This window comes from Balaenoptera ricei, chromosome 4, assembly GCF_028023285.1.
Source record: "Balaenoptera ricei isolate mBalRic1 chromosome 4, mBalRic1.hap2, whole genome shotgun sequence".
Taxonomy (NCBI): domain Eukaryota; kingdom Metazoa; phylum Chordata; class Mammalia; order Artiodactyla; family Balaenopteridae; genus Balaenoptera; species Balaenoptera ricei.
Genome location: NC_082642.1, coordinates 100,829,622 through 100,851,795, shown reverse-complemented (window position 1 = coordinate 100,851,795; position 22,174 = coordinate 100,829,622). Strand labels below are relative to the sequence as shown.

Below are 22,174 nucleotides of genomic sequence, written 5' to 3'. Positions count from 1 at the left end.
GGGACTGAGGCAAAGGGGTGGGAGGGGGAAGGCCAATGAAGGTGGACGGCAAGAGAGAGCCAAGGAAGGACCTACCCGGCTCCTTGACAGCGTTCAGCCCGGCAGGGTCATGCTACCTACAGAGTGAAAGTTAAACCCACCCTCACAACAGTTTGGTAATGTGTAAAGGTTAAATTAAAAATAAATAAAAACTGCTAATGTGTAAGCGCATCTTGGCAAGGACACAAAAAATGAGACGATCTGATGAGGCCAGTGCAAAACCTGAGAAGGTAAGTAACCACGGATGTCAGCTTCCAACGAAACAAAGACATTGTACTTAGGTGGTTCTACAGCCCAAAGCAGGGAGACTGCCAACGGGGGTGGGATGGGGGTGCAGAATCGCTTCTCCCTTCAGTGGGAGCCTTATTTGGGGGAAAACAAAATGGGAGCATCTTTCACATGTACATGACTGTGATGTGCTACGACTTGATAGCTGTCAGGAAAGGTTTTCCTGTGGAGAGCTTCGTCTGCTCTCCTGACTTGGTTTAGTCCTGTTAAGTGTTTAAAGGGAGAGCCTGGCTCAACTCATCCTCAGCCTGTGCAGTGGGAACTGTTCTGTCAAACGCCTAGGGGTTTGGTACCCTTTGCATTCCGAAACTCATCCTAATGCCTTCCGCTCTCATCATCTGCGTTGGTTTACCATGAGACTGTTAGAAAGGGTGACGAGGTGACAAGCTAGGGGGTGATGGGGGAATATTGCTAAAAGGTGATTGTAGTGGGTGCACTGAAAAGCAGCGCATGTTTCAGTAGTGATATTAACCTCACCATTTCACCAAGGAAAGCCTTTCTCAGCCATATTCCCTCTTGCTTTGACTTTTACTGGGATCTTCTGCTGAATTTGAAATGGCTCGCAGGTTAAATAGCCAACTGAGAATTTAAGGGGTCGGACTTGTTCTCTTTGCTCCAAAACGCGGCCTGTGTCCTTCAGATGCAACAACGCCATGGCTTGCCCACCCTGATCAGTTCGTAGGCAGAGCTGAATTTTCTTCTGTGGGGAGGCGTACCCATCGTGTTCTATAACCTCGTCACCAATATGAGTAGTTGAACATTCTCAAGATGCCTGTTTCGAGCCAGGAATGCCATCTCTGGGCTCAGAGCAGAGAATTCAGGCTGCTCACAGTGAGGGCAAATCCACAGACATCCCCCTCTCTCCCTCCCCATATCTGAACGAGGTAACTACTAAAGCACGGCATTCATCTATCTGGGTGTCAATTTTCTCAGTTTTCTCATCTGTAAATTGGGAAGAATTATAATGACTGATGGGAAATGGACATTAAGGCATGACTAAGAATAATTTTGCTAAACACATGACAAATAAAAGGGTGCTGTAAAAATTCAGGCACTTGTGAAAGCTTGGAACACCACATACTGGTGGAATGTTTCTGAAGTTAAAGATACTAACAAGTCAAGGGCACTATTTTTAAATGCCCCAAATCTGTTAGTTCTAAATAGAAACTGAATATTTTACCTTAAAGAAATTAGGCTTTTAAATTAATCTACGGTTAGAGTGACATTTGAAAGTAAAAAAAAAAAAAAAAAAAAAAAAAAAAAATCCTCTTGAATGCAAGAAGAGCATCCAAAAATCTTAACAGCTTAAAATAAACCTCTTTCCTGTCTTCTCTCAAGCAAACTCCAAATGGACAGATTTCTGTGAATCTTTCCTCAAAACAATTTTCTTCTAAGCGTAGGCTCAAATCAGGACAAACTACAATCCAAATATATTTGGAGAAAAGTATAATCAATTTAAACAACAGGTTGGAGCAGAGAAGGCTTATACATCTTAATGGCAAAATCAGAAGGACTTTCTGAACAGCTGGAGATTAGGCTTCTCCTCCCTATTTGTTCTCCTTCCAACTGTATTCAGACCTTACTGAGCTTGGATCCACTGGCATCCTCAGGGTCACCAAGGGGCTGTGCCTTGTACATATTCCAAGCTAACGCCAAGGCCTGGTCAGATGATGCTTATGGCAAAGTATAATACACAGAGCCCGATGCTCTTTCTATTCAGCAAAACATTCATTTTATTGTAGTGGGATTTCTGGGCTAAGGCCATTCTATGTAATCTTCCCCATAAGCTGTGGCAGAAAGCCAGGCATTGGAGGTCTGCATGCAGGAGCTCCAGGTCCTTCTCCACAGGAGCAGGCTACCTTCCTGGTAGGTAGGGACAGTACGCACATGTCTACGGGCACCGCGCCACGCTATTTTCCAATTCTTCCTGTAATTACTATTAGGCTGGAGACTGCCAGGCAAGAAGGCCAAGGATGTTACCATTTTGATGGTCCACTGAACACAGTCCCTGCTTCTGACCCCCGAGTTTCTGTATAGAAGCAGCAGCTTTGTACAACTTACATGGGCTGCAGAGATTTGGATCCTGTTATTTCTCGTTTCGTTTTCTAGTGACAGCTGGAGTGTGGTCTCAGCTCAGTCACGAGTAGAAAAAGGCTCCTTCACCCAAACCCCAATCCTTAGGTCATGTCCCTTTATCCAGGGACTATTATGATGAAGAAAGTAGGGAATGGAATGTCCCAGGCTCATTCACCTCTCACCCTTTTTGCAGAGTTACATTTGCTTTGTCAGAAAAATAACAACAGGAGATTTAGAATCTCATTTCCTAATTAATAATTTTTGCTTTGTGGACAGGATAAATGGAGTCCTTTTTGGAAAATAAAACTTTCTTGGTCTGATCTTAATCCAAAGGCGAATACGCCAGCTTTCTGCCTGACATCCACTGTGGAGATCAGTTCTGAATAGTTGTCGGGTATCTCAAGACTAAAAGGAATATTCTTTCCGATTGGACTCCAAGTGATTCCATTCCTTTCCATTGTCAACACATGTGTTTCTTTCTCTCTGAAGTATTAAGTTACGTTTCAGAAAATACCTCCCAAACGTGCATTTATCAACTTTCTTAAAATAGAATTTGAAGAAGTGACGACTCTCAGATTATTGGGAAGACAGCAAAAACAAACAGCAACGGAGTGATTTCAGTAGTGACAATCTCATTAAGCTGCCCTTTTCCAAATTTAGCCCATAGGCAGTTTTTTGAATTAAAAAATATTTTTAACCTAAATTCTTATTGGCTACGTGAAGTCTGGGTGGCTTCTGAATTCTTGGAAGCCATTCTCTTTTCTTCTGTAAATTTATGCTGTCCTTTAACCACTTCAAAATAAATTAAAAACCGGAAAGACAGAAATTCAGCCAAGGGCTTCCCTGGTGGCGCAGTGGTTGAGAATCTGCCTGCTAATGCAGGGGACACGGGTTCGAGCCCTGGTCTGGGAAGATCCCACATGCCACGGAGCAGCTGGACCCGTGAGCCACAACTACTGAGCCTGCGCGTCTGGAGCCTGTGCCCCGCAACGGGAGGGGCCGCGATAGTGAAAAGGCCCGCGCACCGCAATGAAGAGCGGTCCCCGCACCGCGATGAAGAGTGGCCCCCGCTTGCCGCAACTAGAGAAAGCCCTCGCACGAACCGAAGACCCAAACACAAAAAAAAAAACAAAAATAAATAAATAAATAATAAAGTAGCTATTAAAAAAAAAAAAAAAAAATCATCCCCTTGAAAAATAGTCTTTAAAAAAAAAAAAAAAAAAAAGAAATTCAGCCAAGCTACAATAACTAATGCAAAGCTGACTTGTGTTATGTAATCTCAAAATGGAAGTTTCCTTTTGAGGTACATATTTGGTTGTTCAATTTTGTCATGGTGGAAGTACCATTATTCAGATCACGGGGACAAAAGAATAATTAGAAAACAGCAACACGGCTTCTGTTTTTGAGTTAATGTTATGAAAGAGAATGTGATTGATGTAATTAATCAGCCTTTTGAGGCCAAATGGCTGGTCACCTGGTTTTGAAATACACTCTAGCTTTGAAAATATAGATGTTGGCTGACTCAAAATGGTGGCAAGTTACTTTTGGCTACTTTAGAAGACCGAATGGAAACAGCTTGCTCTGAATGCAAAAAAGCCCGAACCCGGGGGAGAAGCCTGCTCCCAGCACCGCAAAGACACCATCACCTTAGTGGTGTAAGTGGTGTACTCACAATCAGATGACCCGGTGTGAGCGTGAGAGTTTGTCAGTGAATGTGTTGAGTGGATGAGGGCTGGGCCTGGAGACAAAACAGCTTCAAAGTTCAGGCAGGGAAGGCCCGGCTTGGCGCTGGATCCACCCGGCTGAGTAATCTCATTCTCCTCAGATGCCTTCTGGTTTTCAGCTGTCTTGGGTTTCTTCCTGAAAATAAACAAAGGGCCCTTTGAAGGAACTGACTGCATATTTGGGAAAAGGCATTTTTAGAATCTGTTAAAGATAACTTGATTTTTTTTTTTTTTTCTGAGGGGGGATGGGAGGGAGTCCAGTATGTCCCTTGTTTTAAAACAAGCTGATTCTTGTTTTTTTCCCTCCAGTAATGGCCTAACTGGGAACACATGAAAGCATATGGGCCAAGCAAACAGCACCACATTTGGACTCTGTTGGCTGCATAAAAAGACCCTGTCCCAGAACTTTAGACAGCTTGAGCTACGTATGGCTGACATTATCCAAGAAAGCATCCTTTTTTCCCCCGTTAAGAGTTTTAACATGGTCTGGAAAAATACTAGTGGAGGTTTTACCGTTCTAGCATTTGTCAGGAAGCTTAGAGACAGGACCCGTGGAGTAATGGGAGGAGCACTGGACTGGGAGTCTGGAGACTTGAGCTATGGTACTAGCTGTGCCTCTAACTTGCTGTGTGGCCTTGGGCACCTCACTTCACCTCTCTGGGCTTCAGTTTCCTCATCTGTAAAATAAAGGGCTTGGATTAGAAGGCCTTAAAGGTTCCTTCCGGTTTTCAGTTTCTATTCATGGAACACATTATGTAACAGTCAACTTTCTTGCTGTTATTAGATTTTATTTTAGATCAACACATAATTTCAAATCACAATCTAAATTTGCAGGTTGTACAGATGAGAGGGGTAGTGATGAAAGGATTTGTTAAAGCAGCAAATGAAAAGTGAAAAGAAGAGCTTAGACTCCAGTAGGTAAAGAAGGAAGGTGTCACACAGAGAGCCTCTATTCCAACTCTTTACCCACGTGAAGCTTAAGATTCCCTTTGTTTTTTGATTTAGTGCATGATCCTGGAGTACAGGAGTGTGATTGTGTGTTTGGGACTGTGTGTTTGAAAAGAGATGGGTGAAGGGAATTAGAGAGTAATTGTCACTAATTGTTGTTTGGGACCAGGAATAAGAAGTAAAAGAGCTCAGCCATCAGTCAGCTCCTCTCCCTAGGACCATGCAACTGATGTAAATGAATAAATACTTAGCTTATGCTGCATGCACCCTAGGCCCTAGTCAAACCCGATTGGATTACTTGTCATACCCTGAACATCCCCCCAGTTTTCTTGGTTCTGTGCCTTTTTTTATCATCATGTGTATGGTGAACAGAAAAAAGTATTTTCTTATTTTTTTGGTAGGAGAATATGTGTGGTGCAGAATTTGTTGTAAGTAGGTCTGTTCCCATGTTTCCCTTGTTTCTCTAAGCACGGCAATGGACTTGTTATACAGAATATTTTGTATTGAAATTTGTTGTACTGGGTAGTTAAATCTGCCCTCGCAGAATATGGTGTTATGATTAGCATGCTGTGTTTCTGGTCCAACAGGTTGTGAAATCAAATCTGCTTTTCCAGAGGGCAGGAGGCAGAGATGGCATGGTAAAGATGAAAATAGAAGGAGAGCTTTCAGACATATTTTTCAGGATGGAGGAAGCCAGTACAAAAGCAACAAATTGGATTCCTTTACCCGCTCTTTGTTGAATGGGTGACTAAGAAACAAACCCCCAAATCTTGAGGGTCTACATGGACCTTCAAGGAGCTCGTTTCTGGTTTTCAGTGTAGGGAAGTATCCGAGATCAAAGTTTCCAAAGCCCAACTCGTTTTTTTCCATGGAAACCAACGCTTCCTCTACGGTCCCTATTTCTATCACTGCTGTCTGTCACCAGGTTTGTCACCGGGTTGGAAACCTCAGGGTCATACACCTTCCTCTGCCTTAAAGCCAGTTTGTCAAGTCCTGACAATTGTGCTTCCTTCATATTTTGCACATCTATATTTCCATTGCTATCACCATAACACTTTTTATTTAGACTGTTGTTTACTTTCTGACTCCCATCCTCCTTGACTTCTCTACTCTCACAGCTTTGATTCACTAAATCTGAGATGACCACGTTAGGCTGACAGTCAAGGTGAATTCCATGTCTATGAGACTGTAAACTCTCTGAGGGCGAAAAACATGTCATAGCTATTTTTGAAGTCCCTGTGTTCACCCATTCGTTCCTTCTTCCTTCCCTCCCACTATTCATTTATTCATGTATTCATTTCACAAATACTTGTTACGTGCTTATGATGTGCCAGCATGGGCTAGGAAATAAAACAAGCCAAGTTTCTGCCCTCCCAGATTTGCTGTCTAGTGTATACTGTTAAGCAGAGTTGCTTAGACAAAGCTGTCATTCAATATAGGTGTGTTGATGGAATGAAATTGAGTTGAAATTAAAGTATATTCTGAGAATAGTTATAGTCTGAATCCCAATTAAGTTTCCTATTCTTTATGCAGCAGGGAAATCTACCTTGACTGGCTGCTTTTCCTTTGAATCTACGAAATGCATTTGATAAGAGTAGGACCACTTTGCCCACTGAAGCTAGGCTGGTCCTCATGAATCATTTAAATATCGGGATGAAACACTGACAGACATCACTTAACGGAAAAAAAAAAAATTATTTCTGATACTCATAAACAAGGCCTAGGCTAGTTTCAGATGTGTGCTTCAGGAAATTAAGGAAGCCCTCTTCCAAACATGAGTACGTGGTCAACCCACCAACATTACTCTTTTATTTTTAACTTCGCAAAAGTTGTATTGTTCTTTATATCAATGGCCTTGCTTCCTTCCCTGGATTTGATCCTGCTTTCTAACTGACATCTTGCACCATATTCTCCTGTTTGTTGTCTCAGGGGTCACCTCTGGAGAACATTCAGAGCACAGAGGCACTGAAACCACTTCTACAAACAGAAAATACTGAAAACTCAACCTTTGGGCTCACCCCTTCATTTGCCTAATATCACTTTACTTGTCCTTAGACCACTGGGCCGTTTCCCAACTGCACAGATAACAGAGAGACACTCATTGTCCTTAGAAACAATTCATTTTCCATCTCACTCTCTCTAATAGTTCTTTTGGACTCCTTTTTCCAGAGCTGAGAAACACTAAAACGTAGCAGCAATCTACATCTAGACATGCACAGGTGCAGTTATTTTCACCCTATTTTTGCAGTTCATATTTCATTAAGGAGGAAAAAGCAAGTCCTTATTAATTAATTGAAAATACCTTCTTTGGCTGTGTAAAAGAATTATATAAGCACAGCACGTCTGAGGGCAAGTCTCTCCAAGCCTCGGTGGCTGTGCACTATTCCCTGGAGCCTGTAGAGGGCAGCAGCACACAGGCGGACTCCAGGCAGCATGTCAGGCAAACTCCCCACCACACCAGAACCTTCCTTCTGGTCACCATGCCAAAGGTTGGTTTGCCAAGCTCTGGCCGGCCGCTTAGCCTCTTTCTTTCTTTTCCCTCTCTCTCCCTCTCCTTCTCCCTCCCTCTCCCTCTCTCTCTCTCTGTCTCCCTCTCTCCCTCCCTCCCTCCCTCCCTCAATGTTAAAATTATACACTCTGATGAAGTCGCCCCTCAACCAGAAAATGAAAGCTCCAATGAAAAATTAGGCGAGCCAACGACAACAAAGAAAGAAAATGGGAGAAAGGAGAAAGGGGGCTGGTGAGGGGGAAGGATTTAAGAACAAGAAACGGGCAGATGTTTCGTAAATACATGCAAAGCAAAACTGGGTGTACGCGAACACTTCCGCAGAGAAACAGACCAATCACTGTGCACTTCCTCCCGCCGCACGGGTGGAGCTCTGCATTCAAAAAAAGTGTGGCCGCAGGCACCTGCGTTTCAACGGTCAGTTCTGACATTCTATCTCCCAATTGTCCAAAGAGAACAAAAACATTTTCATCTCCCCACTACAGACATTTCTGTTATGAGAAGAAGGCTGTTTCAAGAACGGGGAAGGCGATTTAAGGTGACGGGAGGCTGAGTTAGCCAGCGGGACCTACTGGTTTTTAACTCTCATTGTGCTGGCCCTGGCAACAAGTTTTGGGCTGAAACATAGCAGTGAGTAAGGCTGTGGATGATGCCGGCTCTTTCCTTATTAAGACCGTATTTTATGTGTCAAGAAATATACATGAAAACATACTGAGGAGATGGTAGGTATTAAGCATGTTAAATGCACGGAAATTAACTAGGTCGGTGGCATTTGATGTATAGATTTCACACTTCTTTGCACATATTGCACACATACAGTGATGGCAATGCTTTCGGCAACATGTGGAAAATAAATATTTTATCTGTGTGAGCTCTCATCAGTCTCCGGGGGCTGCTGAGGGAAGAGTGTTCTCTTCTGTCCCCCTCTCCCAATTTTCTCTCTTCGCTGGGCTCCCACCCTCTCCTGCACATTAACATGCCTTCCACTTATCAGCCTGGTTGGATGGAAAAGAATTAGTCAGAACCTCTTTTTGATAAATACTCAGTCACTGGATCATGACAATTTTGACCCATGACCTTGCTCATGAAGTCCTTCCCCCACCCCAATCGTTTTGGTGTGGTAACTATTTCTTTGCTCTCCTTCCCAATAATACATGGAAGAGGCTTAGTAGAGTGTTTGGGAAGAGGGGCAAAGGGGAGGTGGTAACAAACCACCCCAGTGGGGGTTGGTAGTACAACTGAGCTCTATCAGTAGCTGTGCACCCTAGGCAGATTCCTCTGCTTCTCTGGGCCTCAGTTTCCTCATCTGTAAAATGGAAATAATAATACCTTCTAGGGCTGATGTGAGGATTAAATAAGACACTTCCTGTCAAGTGATTGGCATAGCGCTGGCACACGGTCAGTGCCCCATGAAGGTAGCTCTTTCACAGAAAGCATCAGTTCTGCGGTTTTCATCCTTTCACCTAGAAGGAGGCACTTCCTTTATCTTTTTTTTTTTTTTTAACATCTTTATTGGAGTATAATTGCTTTACAATGGTGTGTTAGCTTCTGCTTTATAACAAAGTGAATCAGTTATACATATACATATGTTCCCATATCTCTTCCTTCTTGCGTCTCCCTCCCTCCCACCCTCCCTATCCCACCCCGCTTTATCTTTTTTAATATCTAGATTTGGGCAGGGGCAAATGGATTGTAATTTCAGCAAAGGCAGAAAGAATGCTAGGATAAGCAAACTCTTCTTCAACACTTGGATTTTACCGTATCACCCCCCTGACACCTTCTTTCTGTTCACGTGTTTGTCACTGCTGCTACTACACTATTAGCTCCTCTTGAAGTTGAGAGTCAAGCAAGCTACACTTGGCCTAGAGAAGCCCATCAAACCTGAGCACTATGGTCTATTCATTGAAACCAACCTTTGGTACTCTATCTTATCACGTCTTCTTACAATTTATCCTTTCACCGCTTGGTCTAATGTTCTCAGATCCATTTAAGATGTTTTCATGATTAAAATATTTTATTCCCTCAATTTTTCAACCTTCTTGGCAAGGTTGATTTATAATGTTTTTCAGTATATTTCTCCCTCACTGTATCAGTCAGGATCTTCGCAAGAAACAGATGGCACACTCAGAGGTTTTAACTGAAAAGCGTTTAATGAAAGGACTCTCTACTGGGGTACAGAGGAGGTTAAGGGATCCTCAAGGGATGGTGATACACCAGGGACTAGCAATGGTGCGAGGTTGTTAATCTCAGCTTTAAACTGCTAAACCGAAGGAGCGAGGAAAGGTGTGGAGTTCCCTAAGTCTAGTCAGAACTGGAGTAGGGAAGGGGCTGGACTCATAATACCCTGACCCCACTCTCCTCCCACTCTCATGTCTCTTTCTGATGCCTCCTATTGCCTAAATTCAAAGGGAAGCCAGAGGAGAAGGCAGCCTAGGTAACGTGGTTCAGAGAGGTCGGTCTCCTGGGCCATGTATCAGGGCAGAGAATGTTCTGGGGTTTTTTGTGTGTGTGTCAGGGGTGAGGGGGAGATGAATAAGCATACTTATTTTTCCCCTCTCCATTTCCTTTACCCTTTTCTTCCCAATTATACTTTCTGGAAGGAAAGACACAGCAAATCAAATGAAATCAGTTCTCTCTTAGTGTCCATTTACCTGTTTTGTCTACTTGTAATTTATGGGGGAAGAAAACTGAACATAAGCTATGTGAGAGCAAGGATTTTTGGTTTGTTCTGTTCGGTGCCACACCCCTAGTGCCTAGAACAGTGCCTGGCACATAGTAAATGCCCAGTAAATTTTAGTTGGCTGAGTAAATATACTCATGTCTGCTGTGCCAGACGCGACATATACGTTATCTCATTTAGTCATTGCAACAAGCCAGGTAAGTAGGCAGGTTGCCGAGCCCAGTTGTGCAGGTGGTGTGGGAGTGGGGAGGCTTTAAAATCTAACACTCACCCACTCCTTACCCACCTCTAGGCCTTGAGACTTCACCCAGGTATTGTGAATCCATAGGGAGGGATACATTTGAAATTAGTCCACATTTTTATACCATATTCACCTCACTCAATGAAGGTTTTGCACCTATCAAGCCTCTGTAAGTTTTATTATTTCTCTTTTACACATGAGAAGCTGAGTTTCTGAAAAGCAAAGGCTGCAAGGATTAGAACCCAATTTGTCCATTCTCTAGGACCTGCAAAGCATGAATGCAGGCACTGGCATTCTGCATAGGGGAAATATGTCTAATGGCACAAACAGAGGCTCCCTTGTGGGCTTCCCGGAGATTTTTAGGAAATCTTAGCTCCTGATTTCTAGGTCTGGTTATGGGTTCTCTGCAGTACAGGAAGGTAGGAGTGGCAAAGACTCTCTTCCCTCCCAAAGGATAAACCAGGCTGAAACTTTGGAAACAGGCTGCATCCTGGTGTGCCTGTGATACTTGCACCAGCAATAATTACTCTGTGATGAAGAAAAACTCAGAAAACTGTCCAGATGTGGGGATTTCTAACGCATTCTTTCGCTTGAACTTAAGGACGAATGAAGGTGCTTACACAAGCAAGTTCCTTGTATGGGTATGGAATGAGGACACTCTATTTTTGACCTTTTATCATGTCTTTAGTCCCCAGTCCCTCGAGCCCGTTAGTACTGTAGATCAGTCTGATGGTTCCCACCTCCAACCTGGCCAGGCAGGCCTGCCTATTGCCTTCATATCCGTCACCACCAATTACAATTCAGGTGACTGACAGCATTAAAGGTAAAATGCAAAGCAAAATAAAACAACACAAAACTCTGACTTCATCCCTTTGGGTTTGATTTATGCCAGAATAGCTAAAGACATAAAAAATATGAATGTGAAAATCCTACCTGAAGCCTGAGAGGGATGTTAGTCTCCCAGGTTTGGCGTTTTCCAGTAACAGAGATGTCTGTAAAACACCATCCCGTTACCTGCCTCACACCATATAGGAAAATGTGTAAATATAACAACCAGAATGAGTTTTTGTTCTAAAATGTATAATTATTTTGCATGCATAGCCTCTAAGTAATTTAAATTTCTGGCTTTTCTAGTAAAAGAGAGCATATATTCATCTGTTACTTCTAGCAATGATCAATGAATACTTGAGCATATATTCATCTGTTACTTCTAGCAATGATCAATGAATACTTGAGCATATATTCATCTGTTACTTCTAGCAATGATCAATGAATGAATGATCACTCTTTCATCAGTATTTTTCTGTAGGCATCATAGCTCCTACCCCAACTTATTTCTGCAACTTGACTTGCATGGGTTGTACTTCTCCTACATAAATGTCTGATGTGGAGGGAACTAAATCAAGTACTCAGAGCTATGCATCCAGAGGGCAGAGCTGACCTGGGCACAATGGTTTAGAGATATGGCTGAAGAAGCCCGCAGCTGCAAGGGTGGGTGTTGGCCCCCTTGAGTAACAAGGAGACCACAGCATGGGACACAGAGATGCAGCTACATCACAGGTGGACACAGGCACGGAAAGCTGGCTCACGGATGTGTCCAGGGTGGCATGAAATGACAAGCTGCAGTGAGATTCAACAGAGTGGCAAAGAAGGGGGATGAGAAGCAAACAGATAGGGCTGGAGCTGCCACCGCTTCAGGCAGAGGCGAGATGACCAAGCAGAACAGCACCGGTCCCTGCAAGGTGCGCTCAGATGCAGCTCAGCGCAGCCCCCCAGCGAGGCGGGCGCGATGCTACCAGGGTGCGCACTGCAGGCTGGAAGCGGAGAACCAGTGCAGGTACTTCAGGACGGAGTCTGGTCACCTTGCCGCATCCAAGAGATGACGCCATCTAAAATTTCATCTGCGCTTACAATTGTGTGAGTTTTTAAAAAAAATTAAACAAAGTGAACTAAGAAGCCTTTCATTGGAGGCATAATGTACTCACAGTAGTTTTCAAATAAATGGTGTCACTCTTCAGGTAAATCACTCCAAGGCTTGGGCCTAGTGCAGATGTTCATTGGGGCAGGGAACAGAGAGCGGCTGCATCTGGATCAGACAAGGAACAAACAAAGATAACGCTGTTAAATGAAGAGGTGATGGTGATCACTCATTCTACACAGCCAGAACCGTGGGACTTGGTTGAGAGTCGGGTCCTGCACTTTGCACCAGAGAACACTGAGTCAGGGGAGGGAGGTGGAGAGGGTGTTGCCCAGGCCCCATTTTCAGTGTTTCCACCTGACTGCCTGTCTGGTGTGAAGCTGTCAACAGCACCCGCCAGTGTGGAGCTGACGGTGTGATCCTGAGTTGGAGTTGAGGTGGAGGGTGAGGGTAGGGGAAGCCTGGCCACAGCGGACTCTTCGTCCAGTGTTCATTCCACCGCAATCTCTCTCTCACTGTTGCTCTGAGATTCTTGCCTATCTTAAAAACGCCCACTGACCTGGCCATGTTTCTGAGCTCTTGCCTTCTCTCCACCCTTCACTACAGCCTCTGTTTTCTGCCATATCCTCTAACCCCGAGGAGTTCAGCCTCAGGGGCTACAGAATGGACCCTTGTCTGTCTCAGAGCCTCAGGCCCAGAGGTCTTTTCCCAGGACTTTCCCCTTTGGCCACCCTGCGCCCTGATGACCACTTTATTCCGGAAACTCTCCTCCCTTCTCATTGGGACGCTGCATCATCCTGACTTCCCGCTCTCAGTTCTCTTCTGCCTCTTTCACTGGCCTGCCTTCTCTCTCCTGTTTCCTAAATGCAGACAGGCCTCAAGATTCTCTCTCTCCTCAAGCTTTGCCTACACAGCCACCCTCCATGGCCTCAACAGTCACTTCTCCATAGAGAACACCCACATGGCTATCTTTAGTTCTCGCTTGTCTACAGAGCTCCAGACCCGCATTCTAAATAACTGCTGCTTATCAGTTCGCTGATTCATTTGCTTGTTTGTTCATTCATTCATTGTTTACATAGACTCTATTAGGCACCTAGAAAAGATGAATAAGATGGGGCCTCTAACTTTGAGAAGCTCACATCTCCATCATACACTGCACAGGCACTTCTAATTCAGAAAGTTTCCAGCAGAATTCATTGCCTTTCCCTCAAAATATGTTCCTTCTCCAGCCTTCCCATTTCCTGCTACTGGTACCATCTTCGTCCAGTTACTTGTGCCTACAACTGAGGAGTCTTCTTTAGTTCCTCCTTTTCTTTCATTTCCCATATCCAATCAGCTGCCAACTCCTGTGGTTTTTACTCAGGCTGTGAATCAATACTCACTTTTTATCCCAACACCTATTTATCGTTTTATCACGTGTTGCCTGGATTTCTGTGAGTGCCTCCTAACCGGCTTCCCTTCCCCCAGATCCTCTGTACCTCTAGTCCATCCTTCACAACAACACTACATTTACTGTTCTAAAGCACCATTCTAAACACATTACTCCTTTGCTCTTTGCTTACTGGATCAAATGCAAACTTCTCAGCTTGGCATTCTAGCCTCCTACAATATAGCCTCAATCTAATTTCTTACTCTTTTTTTCTACAGTGCATTCTACACTGCAGAAGTCCCACTTGTTCTCACCATGGTCATGGTCTTTCCTCCCCTTTCCCAATGTCTACATAGAGCTTCTTTAGGGGTCATCCAAACACCACCTCGCTTATGAGACATTTTCCAAAGGAAAGTGCCCTTCTCAAATCCTTAAGCACTTTTTGCACCACTCCCTTCCCACGTTCTATGGACTCTAATAATTATTTGTGTAATTTGTCTCCCCCCCCCCCCCTTAAGCTTCTTGAAGGCAGAGGCCATTTTTACTCTGTGTACTTTTTACTTTGTACCCATAGAGTGCAATGCCTTGCACACAGGTTAGTGCTCAGCTGATGTCTGCTGATTCAGACCCCAAATAGCCAAAGCAATTTTGAGAAAGAAAAATGGAGCTGGAGGAATAAGGCTCCCTGACTTCAGACTATACTACAAAGCCATAGTCATCAAAACAGTACAGTAATGGCATAAATATAGAAATATAGGTCAATAGAACAGGATAGAAAGCCCAGAAATAAACCCACATGCCTATGGTCAATTAATCTATGATAAAGGAGGCAAGACTGTACAATAGGGGAAAGATAGTCTCTTCAATAAATGGTGCTGGGAAAACTGGACAGCTACATGTAAAAAAATGAAATTAGAACATTCTTTAATAACATACACAAAAATAAGCTCAAAATGGATTAAAGACCTAAATGTGAGACCGGACACTATAGAACTCAGAGGAAAACATAGGCAGAACATTCTGACATAAATCGCAGCAATATCTTTTTTTGATCCATCTCCCAGAGTAATGGAAATAAAAACAAAAATAAACAAATGGGACCTAATTAAACTCAAAAGCTTCTGCACAGCAAAGGAAACCCCCCTGAAAAATGAGGGGTTGGGGTAGATGAGCTTTAAGGTCTTTCCATAAATAAAACAAAAACACAACCTGCAGATTGGGAGAAAATATTTGCAAATGATGTGACTGACAAGGGATTAGTCCCTAAAATTTACAAACAGCACATGAGGCTTAATATCATCAAAACAAACAATCCAATCAAAAAATGGGCAGAAGATCTAAACAGACATTTCTCCAAAGGAGACATACAGATGGCCCAGAGGCACCTGAAAAGACGTTCAACATCACTAACTATTAGAGAAATGTAAATCAAAACTACCATGAGATATCACCTCACACCAGTCAAAATGACTATCATCAAAAAATCCACAAACAATAAAGTCTGGAGAGGGTGTGGAGCGAAGGGAACCCTCCTACACTGTTGGTGGGAATGTAAATTGGTACAGCCACTATAGAGAACAGTATGGAGGTTCCTTAAAAAACTAAAAATAGAGCTACCATATGATCTAGCAATCCCACTCCTGGGCATATATCCAGAGAAAAACATGGTCCGAAAGGATACAGTTCATTGTAGCACTGTTTACAATAGCCAAGACATGGAAGCAACCTAAACATCCATCAACAGAGGAATGGATAAAGAAGGTGTGGTACATATATACAATGGAATACTACTCAGCCATTAAAAGGAATGAAATAATGTCATTTGCAGCAACACGGATGGACCTAGAGATTGTCATACTGAGTGAAGTAAGTCAGACAGAGAAAGAGAAATGTATGATATCGCTTGTATGTGGAATCTAAAAAGAAATGATACAAATGAACTTATTTACAAAACAGACTTAGAGAACTAACTTATGGTTACCAGGGGAGAAGGGTGTGGGGGGAGGGATAGTTAGGGAGTTTGGGATTGACATGTACACACTGCTATATTTAAAACAGATAGCCAACAAGGACCTACTGTACAGCACAGGGAACTCTGCTCAATGTTATGTAACAACTTAAATGGGAAAAGAATTTGAAAAAGAATAGATACATGTATACGTATAACTGAATCACTTTCCTGTACACCCGAAACTTTCACAACATTGTTAATAAACTATACTCCAATATAAAGTAAAAAGTTTAAAAAGTTCTAAAATAAAAAGTTTATTAAAGAAAATAAAAGCAATAAAGATGCTTGCTTAGAGTCATGGAAGCTGAGATTGAACTGGAAAGACCTTAAAGCTCATCTACTCCAACCCCGCATTTTTCAGATGAGGAGATCAAGGGAACTGACTTGCTCAAGGCCACATCCTTACTAGCAGCTGAGCAACGACAATTGATAGAAAAGGTCACAAATCTCTGAATATCTACCGGTGTTGCTTGGCACCAATAGACCCAGCAGACCATCAGCAGTGACCAGACCAGAGAGAGTGAGGGGTTGGGTGCATAGCCTGCAAGGATACACTGGGTTCCACAAAAAGAAAAACTTTGTTTCACTTATTCACTTCAATAAATCAAACTAATAAATGTCCTTTTATAGTTAACTGATGTTTAAAAAATGAGGATGGATTTAAAGAACAAGGAAGCAAACCTTTTTAACATTACCAGCAGAAACAATTGTGACAATACTGCAAATACCACTGGGGTGATTCAACTCAGGGTGAAAAAGCAGAATGAAGAAATTTCTCACGCTTTGGAAAAGCAGGGGGTTCAGCTGAAGTTCTTGGTGAGAACATGCTGTGGTAATTCTATGGTTAAATTCATCTTACAGAAACATAGGCTATTGGCAATCTTGCTATTATGCCACACCAATAAATCTTTTTCCACCTCGCTTTGCCCAGTATTTATCCTATAGGCTTTTTTAAATTTTTACTTATTTTCCTTTCATTATATCACCAATCTACTTGTAGAAAAGGATAGATGACTGCTCCCAGGTCTGTTCTAATTTTCGTCCCTTGTTCTTCTCTTGTGGTAGACGAAACATTAATTGTTTAATCTCCTCTCTATCCTCATTCTCAAACGGAATCATTTTCTTTCTCCTGAAGATGTAATGCCCAACAAAACACGTTGTGGGGGTAACAGTGTTTACCTAGGTGAGGAAAACAGACTTTTCCAGGGGATCTCAGTAGATTTTACTTGTCCAGAAAAGCTCAGCTCTTAAATGCTAGCCTCCGGCCCTACAAGAGTTCACCTGTCTCCCCCAGGTGAGCACCTTACTCACTGTTACTCACCAGAGGAGAAACGTGGTGCTGGTCATTATATTCTCTTTGGCCAGTATGGTGGAGCCATGCTATGCATTGAGAGATCCATTAAATAGTAACACCCACGTAGACAGCAAATTGGGCTCAAGAGTTCCTCATAGTTCTTACTAAACCATCACATGGCTGGACAGTTATCAACCCTTCACCAGACAGAGCGTCCTTCTCTTTTCTTCCCTTGGCAACTACATTAAAATGATAAAGGAAATCACTGGTCGATATGTCCAGTACAATGCAGTGAAAAATCACCTGGAAGCATACACACCCACTGTGTAATTACATAAGTGTACATTTTAAGTATGTCTAACATTAGATTTAAATTGTGCATTTTATAATTAAATGGAGACATAATCTTTCTGTCCTTTAATCACACTCCTCTTTCACAGCTCCACATTTTCTTGCTAAGATTTTCCTTTCACTTTTGGGTAAATTGGGTAAAACCTCTCTCCTTCTTCTTATTTCCCTCTTGCCTTAGCACACACCTGAGGGTTTTTAATTAGAACTATTGCATGGTGTGTCATATTTCATTACTTAAAGAGTAGTTATACTCTAAAAAAGACTCAGTGAAAATGACTTTATGAGGTTTCATATTTATCCTTTTTCAATGGCGTCCATATCCAGTGCACTCAGTTTTTAAGTCAAAAGGTAAAAGGCTGCTGGGGTCATACATTTTTCCCAGAATCTGGAAATCCAGCTATTCTCTCTGCCACTTACATCATCACTGTAATAAAGAATCTGCCCTGGGAGCCCAGCTGGCAAGGTTCTGAATGGTGCCAGAGGCAGAATAGACAGTGGGTCATTTCCATTCCAGACTGCTGTATTGTTGACAGCTCTGCAGATCTGTCTCGGAAGCCCTTAGAGAGCAGAGCTCTTATGTAACACACTGCCACAGATTGCTGTGAGGAACTTTCTGCGGAGATCTCATTTCAGTATGGCCATTCCCCTTCTTTGGAAGTCACACCAAATCATTCTAAAACCACAGATGGGGCTTCTCTGACAAAGGCTTACAAAAAAGATAACAGTAACAATAATTTGTTAGATGTCTAAATGTTGTTAGGGACTGCGTGAGGAACTTTTATGTGTAAGTTCATTCTTAGTTAATCCTCACAGCAATGTCGTGCTGTAGGTGTTAGTATACCCATTTTACAGATGTGGAAAAGTGAGACTCAGAGTGCTTAATGAACCACTCCAAGATTAGAAAGCTGTGGATAGTGAGGCCAGAATTCAAACCCAGATCTTTCTGACTCTAAATCTGTGCTTTTTTCACTACACAACAACTGCTCCAACACAGCATGGACACATTTCTAGTTCCCACTGTGATTTCAGCACAAGAAAGAGGTTTATGTTATTTCCATAATGGTTCAGAGTCACTGAAAGAAATGGGAGTACAGACCTCAGGTGAAGGAACTCTTTCAGAAACTATCAATAAGTATAACTCCTTCCTAGCTCCTTTCTAGTTGAAGATGAGGATGCCTTGTACTGGTTTTCTCAAACTCTAATGAACAAATGAATCACCCAAGATTTCTGATTCAGCGTGCCTGGGGATGGAGTCTGCGATTCTACAGTTCTAACAAGCTCCCAGGTGATGCTGATGACACTGATCTGGTACCACAGGTCCTATGTCTGACACTCACCTTCCTACTGAGGGTTGCTTTCAAAGGAGCAGTTTGAGCTGAAAAATTTGGCTAACAGCTCACACGGCATGCCTGACTTCTGATTCTGGGCCAGTTTGTCAGGTCATCGGGCAATAGACATAATTCAAGGAGTTTCTGGCACAGAGCACATCGTGAAAAAGAATAATTTCTAGATCCCACAACTGGAAATTAAAATGATCATGTCTCTAACATATGAAGTTCCTATTTTTTTACATTATTGTTATTTTTAACAATAGTATCTGGTAATAATTCAAATAACACCTTTCCTCTGAGAAATTCAATGCGCTTTACTAACCTTAATTGTCTAACAGCGATTCCCAGGTGTAGAGAAAGCGGTCTCAAAGATCACAGTAAATTTAAAATTGTTCCACTTCCCTCCTTTCTTCACCCCCAAATGTAGTGATGAATTAGTGGTGAGGGGTTACTAATTGGCAAAGACCCACTAGCTCATAATCTGAGGCACAGGAAATTTCGTAAGGCAAGGATAAATGCAATAAATAATCAACAGAGAGATGGTTGTGAGTGCAGAGAATGTTGGTGAAAGAGAAAAGGAGAGCGTTAAAAAGAAGTAAGAGTAAGGAAAGAGAGCAAAATCATAGAACTAGCTGCATGACCTTGGATGAGTCATTTAACCGCTAGGTAGCTCAGCTTTTTCATCTGTAAGAAAAGGAGGTGAATTTTATGATTTTAAAAGTCCTTTAAAACTCTAATAGTCCCCTGAGAAGAAAGATGTGGGAATTAAGTAGCTCATCAACCTGTTAAACCACTAAACCTGTTAAAGAAATCTGTTTGACTTTTAACTTTTTAACTAATTACCTGAAACGAATTCCCAAGTCTATATTACCAACCCACCTCCTTGGAAACTGATGAGAAAACCATTTAATGAATAAGGCACCAATCATGGCCAGAAAAACTAATCAGGAACCCCATCTTCAGCTTTTTGATGCTACAAGAAATGTTTTACTTAAAAAAATTTTAGCTCCTTAATTAACCACTAGTTAATACCCATGTCCAGAAGAAGTACCTCTGGTGGCCTGAGGACCCCTGGGATAGCCCTGCCAATAGAAGGTCCCACTCACTGTTTGTCCCTTTAAATCTATGTTAATTTTCTCTACAGGAATCTTGATTCCTCTTTGACAATTCATAAACTCTGTTAATAAGAGTTGCACATCCCAGGAGCCTTAGTGTTGTCAGGTACAGTTGATTTTTGTTTTTAAAATAAGAGATCTTTGGGACCAGGTGAGAGATAGATATATAGATATACAGATATAGATATATACATACACACATACATATGCATATATACACATATATACGTGTTTATACATATGATGATACTTTTTCTGTTTTTAATGAATACCTGTTGATGGAAACCCCTTCTCTAAGTCATTTGATACTGGAATCTTCCGGTCCAAAAAGGCTGCCGCAGGACCTGGTCATAAGGTCACTTTAAACTCCGTAATGAGGATTCCAACATGAGAACAATTTAGGGTGCAGCATGTTATTTGGTGTTATATCAGAGTTATCTATACTTTGCCCCTTGCACTGAGCATGTTTTCTGGACTAATCATTACATTTGTGGCTAAATGGAGAAACATCAAAATGGCACTAGCCAGAAGAACACATTGCCACTGTCTCCAAAGTGAAAATCACTTCCCTCTTCCTGCTTTCATCACCTCCATAGTAATCTGGCTACCCGTATTAAATGCTTACTGTGCAGCAAGTCTTGTGCTTGGCACTTTTTATACATTATTTAACTTTATCTCTTACACTCACTCTTCAGAGATGGGAATTATATTCTGATTTTATAGATGAGGAAGCTGATGTTTAGGAAAGGTGAAGTTTTTTTTTTTTTGCCATAGATCACGAAGCTAGAGGGTAACAAAGCAGGGCTCTAGGGCCAGGTTTTAACCACAATGCTTTGGGGCTTAACCTACACCAAGCTGTGATCACTAAACAACTGATCTCCTGCCTTCATTCCACTGCGGTTTATTTGAGGTCCTCGTCATAGGCTTATGGTATTAGATTCTCCATCATGGCCCACTAATGCCTTCTTCAATCCTTTTTTAAACTTTTCCAAAACCTTCTATGCTTGATTTATGTTTTCCCTCCCTACTTTCATTAATATGTCAACCTAAAACCCACTACCATTTTTTTCGACAGACCTTTATCATCATCTTTTTCAGCTACTTCTTAGCCCTCATTCTCATTCCAAATTACTCTTTTGAGGCCTCACATTTGACCTCAAGTGTTCCAACCCCAGCTTGAGAATTCCCCTTCCTTAATGCCTAAGGAACCTACTCGTTTCACCTGGTCCATTAGTAGGCTCCTGCTGGCTTCACCGGATGTCTTTGTCCAGTCTGACCTTACCCCATGATCAACCATTTCAACGCTATTCTCAACAACTCTCCAGATTTCCTTGCTCCCCTGGCCTTCTATGTAACAGGGCCTCTTCTTATGTTATTCAGTTATGAATCCGTGTCACCACTCACCATTCCCTCCCACTCTCAGTACGAAACCCTGCGCATGCATGCCATCTGTACCCTTACTCCTGCTCAGTGCTGTTGCTGAGTACAAGCCTACAGCAGTTTTTCTTCATACGTTTTACTTTATCAAGTCTCATTCTTCATTCTCTTTCAGTTGATGACCTTGCCTCCTACATTAAATAAGAGGATCTAGAGCATCCAGTGTGGTAAGCTCACTGACTCTCATCTCCTTCTCCAATATCTCTGAAATTTTATCATTTGTTTCCTCAAGATATAGCTTTACCTTTCTTTACATTCTCCTCCTATCTTGGAGTTTATCCTCTCTACTTCTGATCTCTATCCTTCCCTTTGGTTCCATCAGTGATATCTTTTTTTTTGTCTGTACTTGAAGACAGAAAAAAATAGTAGTACTATTAGTACTTCATAATAGTACTAAATTAATCATTATAGTATAGTGTTTTGCCCTGTCATCTACTCCTGCCCTTCAAAATCTTTCCAGCTGGTATATCTCAAAGTGAGTTTTATAGGACACTAGAACTTCAAGATGAACCTCAAAAAAAAGTTCATTGGTCAAACAAATACAGGAAACACAGAATACGATATGTCTCTCTTACAAACTCATAATGCCCATAAGGATATTAAAGGTGTTGAAGACTCCAGCATTGTCCAAACTTACTGGATTACAGAACCATCCCCCACTCCCCCACCTTTCTACCGGCACATTTATTAACTTCAGAATATGCTTAGAGAAGATGCTTTAATGGATTTCCCCTGGCTCTAAACTCTTTAGCTTGGGTATGTTAGTTCACTGAATCTGTATCAAATAAGCCCTCTCAGATTTCCTTTCCATCAATATTCCATTTGGTCTAAACTGGTTAACTTACA

The 22,174-nt window shown here is 42.2% G+C and overlaps 1 protein-coding gene across 24 annotated transcripts in view; it reads right to left on the bottom strand.

The window, feature by feature from the left end:
* ZBTB20 (zinc finger and BTB domain containing 20) overlaps positions 1-22,174 on the bottom strand; it is a 784,241-nt gene that overhangs the window by 37,723 nt on the left and 724,344 nt on the right. For 22 of the 24 annotated variants that reach the window (XM_059921075.1, XM_059921074.1, XM_059921073.1 and 19 more), the window contains 3 exons: positions 12,488-12,588; positions 4,641-4,804; positions 4,076-4,263 (listed from right to left, as the gene is read on the bottom strand). In XM_059921075.1, the coding sequence (XP_059777058.1) occupies positions 4,076-4,263; positions 4,641-4,651 (199 nt within the window). In that variant the 5' untranslated portion in view covers positions 4,652-4,804; positions 12,488-12,588. Of the gene's footprint in view, positions 1-4,075; positions 4,264-4,640; positions 4,805-11,631; positions 12,404-12,487; positions 12,589-22,174 lie in introns of those variants that run through there. The other 2 variants (XR_009502940.1, XR_009502941.1) reach the window with 2 other exon arrangements.